The following is an 11,050-nucleotide window of genomic DNA, read 5'->3' on the forward strand; positions in this document are numbered from 1 at the left end:
GGGAAGGGAAGGGAAGGGAAGGGAAGGGAAGGGAAGGGAAGGGAAGGGAAGGGAAGGGAAGGGAAGTTGTGTACCAGACGCTTAACAAAATCAATAGGAAGATCATTATTAATTAATCACTTTGCTAACTGATGAACTAAAAATGTTCCCAGTAGAGTTCAGGATTCAAAGCTCAGAGATGGATGTGGCCTAGACATGCAGGTTAATGCAAAACAGTGTAAAGGGAAATACAAATTGGAAGTCAAAACCGCAGTTATTAATATAACACGGGGAAAGTACTTTTGTCTTTCATATGATGCCTCTGATCATTTGTGAGGCAATAAAATGTCACTGGACTATAATTCAAAAAAAAAAAGAAAATTGTATCAGTTTCTGTCATTTTCTCAGTAGCACATTCACATAGCTTGAATTTTGTCACACATTTGAAGGTAAATTTTAAGCATATATTAGTTATGCTTTCCTTGTTCCTCAAACAGTCCAGGATGTAAAAACCACAAACAAATAACCCCTACGCCCCTTCAGAAAACACACAATCCAAACCCTAAAAACTACAGGAAAAAGAACCTTGTCTATATTTGCTTAGGTTGTCATAGGTATAGAAGTCTGTGTGGGGAATATTTACAGCCTTCTCCATAAAAATGGCATAATTCTTTGCATTTAACAACAATGGTTACTCAATTGCTACTTGAAAAAAGAAGTCCTTTGTATTTCAAATTAACACTAATTTATGCCTTTCAGTTTATCTCATTGTGCTGCTCAAACCACAAGAACTATATATAAATGAGGCAAGAGCTAACTTAAATGAAGGGCAGTATAGGTCAATATTTTCATTTATTAATCAACTCTGAAAAGATTCTTAATTTGAAGAAAATCTTCCTATTTTCAGACCTTGTCAAGACTGAAAGCCTTTTCTGTACAAGCATTTTGAGGCAGAAAGAAGCAAAACAAGTTTGACAGAACAGCTTTCCTGGCTAGCAGTCAGAGCCCAAATTAAAAAGGAGAGATTTCATTGGTCTCAAAGCAATGGTATTTGTAGACTGTTTGTTAACTTTCACAAAAAGGCATGTGGGCATAAAATTCATCATAGAGGTCACTCGCCTTTTATTGGAAACAGGCAAAATCATCACAATATATTCAAATAGGTTTCAAAAACATTTAGTACCTAATGGATTGTTCTTGCATCACTCTTATTTTCTGATGAGGAAAGCAGTTACAGTATTTGTTATACCTTGGTATCATATAAAAGCCTCAAGATCCCCAAAGGGTGGACTTACTGGTTTAACAGAAAGAGAGACAAAGGAGGAGAGACAGAGATTTGTGGGAGCTATTACCAACAACACATCAATTCTCACATTCTTCTTAATTCAGTAGCTTTTGCAATTTATTGATACTACATAATTTCAGTGGATATGGCACTCGTCATGTGGGTATTTTAATATTTGTCTCTTTTGTCATCTGCACTTGCAAAATCAAGATAATATAGCTATATATATAGAGAAAAAATATACTTGTCCACAGAAGCTGGTTCAGTCACTAAGATCAATTAAAGTATTTGCTTCGTCATGCAAGCTCTTTCCCTTATTTAGCTGCCCAAACCCTTCTAACAAACAGGTTCCCAAATAAAAATTCGGAGTCTCTTTTCACAGGTAGCAAAAGTATGGATAACGCATGCCTAATAATTTTAGCAGTGATTCATCTCTAGTTCACTAAATATTAGGAGACTGATATGCCAAAAATAAATGAGGAGTAACTCACATGGTTGCTAGAAAACTACGTTAAAATCAAGAAATAAGAGAGGGCTGAGAAATTTTCTTCAGCCTGATATATTCTAAAAAGTGGTGTATTAAATCAACTAATTTTTTAATCTGTTTGTTGTGTTCTTCTGTTTTTAAGGCACTAAGCTGTTTACAGAAGAAGAACAAACAGTGATTATGGAAGATGAAGAAAAGGATGGAGATATAATCCACAGTTAAATTACAGTGATATTTCAATAACACAGTGTAAATAATTCTGGGTCATTCAAAGTGGCAGCACATAAAAAAAGGTTCTTTCATTTTTAGAAATAATTATTTTCTCAACCATGCACTTGAATTTAAACTATAATCAAATGCTTATCTGCTTATCTACATCACATGAATTCCCAGTAAGCATCATAGGAGATGATGGCAGTAATTTCACTTACAGTTTGAAGCATGTGGCAGTTTACTACAAGTGGCTTCCCAGCATTTTGGTCAGTGAGAAATTCATCTCAGATCAGATCTAGCTTTGTGCAGTGTGGTGCTCATACAGTACCTGGCACTAGATACTAGAAAAGTGGTAATGCAGAGCAGCAAAACATCAACTAATGATTCAAATTGCTTTTTTGGGCCTGATACTCTATGTTATTTGCCCAGCTTTTTTCTTCTGGAATAACACTAACCACAGTGAAAATTCCCACATGCATGGCTGATGGGATAGATGGAGAAGGTGAGAGGGCAGGATTCAACTCTAGAGTCCCTGAAATGAAAAACAAAAATGTCTTCTCCCACATCTCCTTATGACTTGTGTTTGGGAGAAGACGAATTAACCATAAAATGTAATTTACGCCTAAGGACTGTCAGCATTGACACRTCAAACTGGATGGAGGCAGAGATCTCAGAGGAATATTAGAGAAGTGCAACGCATGCCTGTTTCACCAACGTAGACAATTATCTCCTCTGGGTTAGTAAAAGATAAAATAGTTGGATAGTTGATCCTTTTGCTCCAAATAATTTCTTTGACATCTGCTTTTTAAATTGAGCCCTAGATCGTCAGTTAGGAAAGGCTGTAAAGATTCAAAATCACAGCAGGAAAGTGAAAATGTTACTTAATGGCATAGGCTTACTGCAAGGTAGGTGGCATCATATGACTTTTTAAATRGTTTACCTCAGTGATTCAAACAAAAATTGTTTTCACAGCCAGCTACAGCCCTCAGCATTTGTAGAGATGAGTATTTGTAGAACATTTTACAAAAAAAGATAGAACTGGACACTTTGTGCTTGCCTTAATAACTCTGAGTAGATGAAGTAGCACTGCCAGCTGAACCCTTAGGGAACTGGGCAGACAGGCTGAAGATTCTCTAGCCTGGCAGACTGAATTTAGTTATTTAACTCACTTAGGCAGACAGCTAAGGACCATATTAATTTGGACTTCATTTGCCAGAGTGAGTGACACAGCATCTTTCATGAGAATTCAGTCCTTTCACAAATATATGGCTTCAAGATGTAGTCAACAAGCTTATCATAAATAATTGAATACTGAAGCATACAAGAGGTCAGTTCTATTATTAATGGGACGCCTGTTACCTAGAATGTGTACTCATTTTTATCCTGTTAATCTATCATTTAAAATATAAAGAATCAATACTTCATATAACAACATTAATGTAACACCCACAATAAAGTATGTCACAACAAGTACATGATAAAAAATATTTATGACTCAAGTCTAGCTTTATCAGTGATGTTGGTGAATATTTTCAGTGCACATTTAGTGAGTTGGCCTTGGCTGGATGCCAGGTACCCACCTGGTTGCTTTATAACTCCCATTTACAGCTGGACAGTGGAAGGAAAATAAGATACAAAACTACAAGTAGGTTGAGAGATGGCATTTTACAAAAGCAAAGAAGAAATAAAAAGGAAAGCAAAAGTTTACGCACGTATAAGTAAAGGGGGAAACAATTAAACTCTACTTCCCATCATCGAGCAATATTCAACCACTTCCTGAAATGCAGAGCTTCAGCACACAGAGCGGTTGCTCCAGAAGGCAAACATTGCAAAATAACAAATGTCCCCCCCATTTCTCCTCTCTCCCTTAGCTTTTATATCTGAGCTGATGTCATATGGTATGGAATAAACTCTTTGATTTCTTTGGGTCGGCTACTTTGGCCTAGTCCTAGTCCCCTCCCAGGATCTTGCCCGCTCCCAGCCCCTTCATAGGAGGCATGGGAGAGAATGTTAAAGAGACAGCGCTGATGTTGTGTCAGGGCTGCTCAGCAGTAGCAAAAACCCTGGTGTGTTATCAGTACCTTTCCAGTTACCAATGCAAAGCACAGCACTGTGAGGGCTGCTAAGGGAAAATTGACCTTATCTCCACTAGGCCAAATACAGCACAAAACAGTCAGAGTGTGGAGTCCTACAAAGATTCAAATGAGCATCAGGAATGGATTAGCCATGACAATCTACATGTTTGCACATGAAGGGGCTTGCCAACACAGAGCAGGAGCACAGACAAGATGTGACTGACTCCTGCTCTGAAAGGGATTTGTTTTCAAGTCTGAGAAATTCTGACAGATCAATAGGAAAAAGAGCATCCTTTAAGCCTAGCATTTTATATTGCTGGGCAAAAAGGAGTTGCAGTTGGAGTGCCATCTCTAATGGCGCAGCAGCAGCATAATTTACCACCCCTGTACAGATCAAATTGAACCCCAGACATAAGAATGCTGCAACATACATCATAGTCTGCTATTCTTTTTAAATTGATTAGTCAGCAAAGCTAATTCAGTATTTTCTATTTTTTTCCACCCAGGAGCAACATTAGCAATTACAAGTAATTTTTCACTTCATCAATTAACTAAATAGGAGATTTTGTAATGTTTCTAGCGAGTAGCCCTAATGACCTGATAGTAAAATATATGCCTCAAAAAGTGCTTTGTCATTATCACAATCAGTACATAATAAAGTCTAAGAGCAACCCGCATTGAGGTCCATAAAAAAGAAGGCAAAACCTGTGCAAAAATAAGGAGGAAGAGAAGGACAGAAACTCTGGCCTTCACCTTCTCCCCCTCTCACCACCTCCTGCTAAAAGTTTTCACAGCTGTGAAAACCTAAAGCTACTGTCCCGTCCCGCTTGGAAAGAGGGAGTCRGGGAGGATTCTTTTAATAGATTTCTTGGACAAAAAATAAGGCGCAAATGCGGCAATATTATATCTGAGAACTGTTTATTGATAAAGAAGGGTAAGTGTTCCTACCACTTCCTACTGTGATAAATTGAGCCTCAATAGCCAATCAGAGGTTAGAATCCAATTAACAATTTATTAATTAATTAATAAAGAAGCATTAAGCAAACAGATATTAGTCAAGCAACCACAGATCTGGGCGGGCTAAAGCGGGTGGCCGGCTGCACCTAGGACACCAGCTAGGTGAGTCTCTCCCACCAACACCTAGGACACCGCGCRGCACGTGGCTTGAGCCCCCTTTTTTATATCCTCTCTGACGTGGTGTTTCTAGAAGTTTCCAAAGATCCTGATTGCTCTGCGTTGTGTTGTTCCTGGGGTCTTTTGCGGTTGCTATGATGACTGTTGGTCGGCAGCGTTACGGGGAGGCAGGAGTCTTCTCTGCACATTCGCACTTTCCTTCCCCTCCCCCCTCAGATGCATGAAGGTGTCACAAACTGGGCAAAATTGTGCTGGGGCTGTCAAACTGTTTTAATAAAGCATGTGGTGATTTCATGAACCAACTTATCACAATTCCCCCCTCTCTTTATTTACCATTTGGTTCATGAAATCACCTTAACACTTCATTGCTCATAGCCAGTCCCATTTCGATTTCAAAACGGCTGGTGTGGGTGCGTGGATATGGAATTATTATTACACGTTATATAGCAGGCTATCACCATTAACAGATAATACACTTGCAAGGTTCGAGTGGAGGACCTCATTGCTTTTGATGTTTTAATCAAAATTGATTTGTTCCCCAATCTAGGTGACAAACACCCCAGTTCACTCCTCTCTGTGGAAAGGGAGCTCAGAGTCATAGTTTCAGGTTCTGTTTTCATGTTTCGTTCTCTTCTGCCTCTCCTGTCGACCGGGTTGCCTCCGGTCATAGGGATGCTCACAGCAGCAAGAGGATTCTTCAGAGAACCGCCTGTGGGTTTCCACACGCTGTTTCCAGCGGGTCTTATGACTGTTTCAGTTTTTATGTTCAACTGCTTCTCCTGCACAGGGCGAGTATGCAAGTTCGACTCTGCATTCTCTCCCAATGAATTTGGCCACCTAGGGCCTGGGTTTATTGGAGTGATAGCAGTACAAATTGGGGTGGATGCTATGGGCAAAAATTCCCACCATTCTTTGGATTCATATTCCCATTGGCCCATGTTAAGTGGCAATTGTAACATTTGCATGATTTCAGCCTTTTTGGCTTTATAACAGGGGAGGTAAATCCCTGAAGGAAGCTGCCCCTGCATGCAATGGACCCATCACTCTTCCCTGCACACCTTGCAAATAAAACATACAAAAGGATAACAATTATAGCCAACATTATCACATTGATAATCAATGTGAAATCAAACCACCATTGTTGTGGTTTGAACTGTGCCCAGGACGTTCCCTCCCTCCCCACCCACCAGAGAGGGAGAAGGGGGAGCGAAAGCGAAAACCCAATTAACCCGAGAATTTATGGCTTTGAGATAAACATAATTGGGAGAGAGATACCTATGTGCTCCACAGAGATAGTCAGACAGGCTGCATGTCTTAAGTTGCAAAATAGATTTATTACTACACACTACTAAAAAGTATTACGGCACTGGGTGGGAAAACAGAGATAGGGATATTTACAAAGAGAAGAAAAAAAATAAAATGGACAATTTAAGACGCTCGTTATCCTTTCCAGGGGGACCCGTCTCTTTTTCCAAGTCCCCTCTCCACCCCTCCCATGTTACAGGGGGGCAGGAGAATGAAAGTCTAACACAGATCAAAACACTCAGTTGTCGTTGAGCGTAGAGGAGAAAACATTCTTACAGCCCAGCTGTGGGAGTAGGTCTTTTCCGAGAAACAGTCAATGTGTAACTGCTAAATAGCAGGAAAAGGAATTTCTTTACCTCGCAGGAGAAAAGAAAAGAAATGTCCTTCCAAGGCCCATGTTGTTTTTTTTCAGCGACGTGAGTCCGATTATCACAAACCTCCTGGCAGAACACAAAACACAGCTTCTTCTACATCAAAACTGTGTGGGGGGAGCAAACCTCTTCTCTTTCTCTTGGCTTCTAGTCAAATTAATCCTGTCCTCAAAAGGCCAGGGTTTTTTTTCTCACAGCAAGGTCGCTTTACTTCTCTATACAGGTCTCTCTCAATATGATGGAAATAGTCCTTTTCAAGAACAACTTATCTACTCCGTGTTCGAGAACCACAGTAACGGCACAGCTTCTCCTTACTGTTCTGTGATCTTCAGGTCTCCATTTTTCTTCTTACATCTCCTCACCCTCCTGCTCTGTTTTTTTCCAGTGCAAGATACTAAAACTACACGCTATCAACCTAAGCTAAACATGGCGGCCGCATCTATCTTGTTTTGAATTCTCCTTTAAATAGTACTTAATACGTCATCACAGAGGTGTAACCAGCTTGTGCAGTTGGTCCAGGCCTGGTGGGCAGCCTGTCCATCAACCCAGAGCCAATGATGGATTGGCTCTACACACAGGAGGGGGGTAGGGCTCCTTCTTCWKMWKMAGAAGAAGAAGAAGAAGAAGGAGACACCCCCCAGAACTTCTCTCAGCAGCCATCTTTGTGGTTTCCTGATCCCATTCCCCACCACTAAAAATTGGACCAAGTAAAACCTTGACACCCATATAGTTCCAAGCATGGTTAAAATTACATTCTGATCCTTAACTATAATCAAGTTCCTTCAAACAAATATTAACAGGATTCACGCAGGGTATAGCAAACTTATTGCTTCTTAAGTCTTAGCTTTAAGTCCTCAGGCTGTTGAGATGGGATGACCTGCCACGTCAGGTCTCGAGTGAGTTTCTTTACACGGCTGGCATGAGTCCACCCTCTTTCAGCGGTCCGCACTGCAGATTCTGTAGTAAGCAGTACAACATATGGTCCCTCCCATTGGGGGGGTTAATGTGTTTTCTTTCCAAGATTTTATTAATACTTCGTCTCCCACCTGGAATTTATGTATTGGCATCCATAGGGGAGGCCTTTGAACTACCAATCCTTTTTTGCGAAGTTTTTCCCTTCGATTAGATAGCTGAGTAATATAAACATGTAAATGGGTATCAGATATYTTAGGGTGGTCTGCAGGGATTTCTACATCAAAAGGCATTCCATACAACATTTCAAATGGTGATACTCCGATGTGTGTGCGGGGTTGTGTTCTAATGTTTAGCAAAGCCAGTGGTAAGCACTTTATCCAGCTCATTTTTGTTTCTAACATTAACTTGGTTAACCGTTTTTTTATTTCTCCATTTATGCGTTCCACCCTCCCTGAGCTCTGGGGATGCCAAGGTGTGTGATGTTCCCAGTGTATCCCCAATGCATCGGCAAATAATTTGGCCACTTTAGAGATAAAATGTGGTCCTCTGTCAGAGTCTATAACTTCAATAAGCCCATATCTAGGAATAATTTGCTCTAACAGTGTTTTTGTAACAGTTTGTGCTGTAGTTCTTGTTGTGGGAMTGGMTTCTACAAAATGGGTGAGGTGGTCTACTATAACAAGTAGATGTTTATATTGCCCTACCTGGGGCAGGTCAGTGAAATCAACTTGTACATGTACAAGTACTTGTACTTGTACATGAAAACGGGCGATGTGCTAATTCTCTCCCTCCCAGGATCCGATCTCGTAAATGCTGTTTATTCACCCTTTGACATGTTATGCATCCCATAGTCACTTGTTTAGCTAAATCATATATTCCCATGCACATGTACTTATTGGCAAAGTGGTCCACTAAAGCTTGTGTTCCCCAATGTGTCTCTTCGTGCAATTTTTTCAGTATTCGGAGTGCCATTCCTTTAGGTAAAATCTCCCTTCCATCTGCTAACATCCATTTTCCTTCTTGATTTTCAGTTGCCCCTGTTTGTTTTAATTTTTCTTTTTTCTTTACAGTAAAGGCTAATACTTTTGGCACAACATATTCTATATATGCACAATGCGGGTTACAGGTATACTTTTCATGATCTCCAGTATCGGTCCCACATGCGTAACAGTAATCTCTATAGGGGTTGAGACAGCTACATATAAAGGCATCTAGGCCTAGGTCCTCCCAGCAAAATAGACAAGGGCACCCTTCAGGATCTTTTCCACAGACCTCATAGTTTAATCCAGGGTGTCTCCAGGGGTCACCTGTTTTGCCTCTAGCTTGTAGGTTTAATAATGCTGCACGTTTGGCTTCCTGATCTGCTAGATTATTACCCCGGATGGTTTTACTTAGGCCTTTTTGATGTCCCTTAATATGCACCACTACTAATCATTCTGGTTTTCTGACTGCCTYTAAAATGTCTTTGATCAGCTGTTCATGAATTAGTCCCTTTCCCTGAGAAGTTATTAGACCCCTCTCCTCCCATATTTTCCCAAATGTATGTACCACCCCAAATGCATATTTGGAATCTGTGTAAATTGTCCCCTTATTAGAACCCAAAATCTTTAGAGCTTGTAATAAGGCATATAGCTCGCAGGCTTGTGCTGACCAGGTAGGGCTTAAGGGCCCTGACTGAAGTACCTCAAGATTGTCACCAATAACTGCATACCCGGATCTCCTTTTTCCCTCTACAACCCTTGAGGAACCATCTATGTAGAGTTTTGTACCTTCYCYAAGTTCTTCTTCTTCGAGATCAAGTCTAATTTTTGCTTGCTCTTCTATAGTATGTAAGCAGTTATGTGACAATGGTTCTGTGGAGGGGGTTCCGTATAGAAACTGTGTGGGATTTTGGAGCGACGTGGTTTCTAAAGTTAATTTAGGTGATGCTATCAATATCCCCCTCATATTTTAGCAGCCTAGCATCAGTGATCCATTTTTCTGCTTTTTGAGCTAAAATACCTCTTATATCATGTGGTGAAATCACTTGAATTGTACTCCCAAAAGTGATTTTTATTGTTTCCCCCACCATCAGAGCAGCTGCAGCCACTGCTTGCAAACAGGTAGACCAACCTTTGCTAACTGGGTCTAATAATTTGGATAGACAGGCTATAGGTTTTCTGCTCCCAGCCCAATCCTGGGTAAGTATTCCATATGCCGTTCCCTCATCTATGTTTACAAAGAGACAAAAACGTCTGGTTAAATCTGGGAGGCTCAGCACAGGAGCATTAATTAATTATTGTTTCAAATTTTGGAAAGCCTCATCATCCTGCTTTGTCCATTTTAGGAGACCATAATGAGTCAATTTTTCGTATAGAAATTTTACCTTTTTGCTATAGCCCAAAATCCACTGTCTGCAATATCCGAACAGTCCTAATAATTGTCGGATTTGCCTTTTAGTTCTCGGAGGGGGCATATCYAATATACCYTGGACTCTRCTGGGGYCTAGTTTCTTAGTTCCATTTATTAATCGGTGTCCTAAGTATTTTACTTCTTGTTCAGTAAATTGTAATTTAGATTTAGATATCTTTAATCCTTGAGAGCCCAAAAAATTTAATAATTTTATACTCTCTTGCCGAACATCTTCCTTCTGCTGTCCAGCTATGAGGAGGTCATCTACATATTAGATTAATTTTACAGCAGGTCCCGGTTGATAATTTTGTAAGATTTTACCCAATGCTTGACCAAATAGATTAGGGGACTCTGTAAATCCCTAAGGCAGCACAGTCCACCGGAGTTGTTGTTTAATATGCGTTTCTGGGTCATCCCACTAAAAGGCAAAGTAATCTCTGCAGGTTACATCAAGCAGGCAGGCCCAAAAGGCATCTTTTAAATCTATTACACTGTACCAYGTATCATGTGGTCCCAGCTGGCTTAAGATAGTATAGGAGTTAGCCACTATTGGAAATCGTTCAATGGTCTTTTTATTTATCTCCCTTAAGTCATGGACCAATCTGTAACTGCCATCTGGCTTCTTAACTGGCAGAATTGGTGTGTTGTARGGAGACATACATGGTTCTAGGATACCTTGCTCTAATAGTCATTTTATCTCCGGTTGGAGACCCCTTCTGCCTTCCTCGGATATTGGATATTGCTTTATTTTAACTAGCATCTCTGGGTCCTTAAGGATGACTGTAAATGGTGCAATATTAATACACGGTGTCCGGTATATACCATACTTGTGGGTTAATTTGCTGCTCATCCTGAACAGACAGCGAGTATATTTTAATCTGTAACCCGCTCCCCT

At 40.3% G+C, this 11,050-nt stretch overlaps 1 protein-coding gene across 1 annotated transcript in view; it reads left to right on the forward strand.

Moving 5' to 3' along the window:
- Positions 1 to 1,973, forward strand: part of PPP1R17 (protein phosphatase 1 regulatory subunit 17) — a 5,943-nt gene extending 3,970 nt beyond the window's left edge. The window contains exon 4 of the mRNA XM_057376136.1: positions 1,894 to 1,973. Coding sequence (XP_057232119.1) covers positions 1,894 to 1,973 — 80 coding nt within the window. The remainder of the gene's footprint in view (positions 1 to 1,893) is intronic.
- The last annotated feature ends 9,077 nt before the right edge of the window (positions 1,974 to 11,050 follow it).

This window comes from Malurus melanocephalus, unplaced genomic scaffold (assembly GCF_030028575.1).
Source record: "Malurus melanocephalus ecotype Western Australia unplaced genomic scaffold, MMel_1.1 scaffold_271, whole genome shotgun sequence".
Classification (NCBI taxonomy): Eukaryota; Metazoa; Chordata; class Aves; order Passeriformes; family Maluridae; genus Malurus; species Malurus melanocephalus.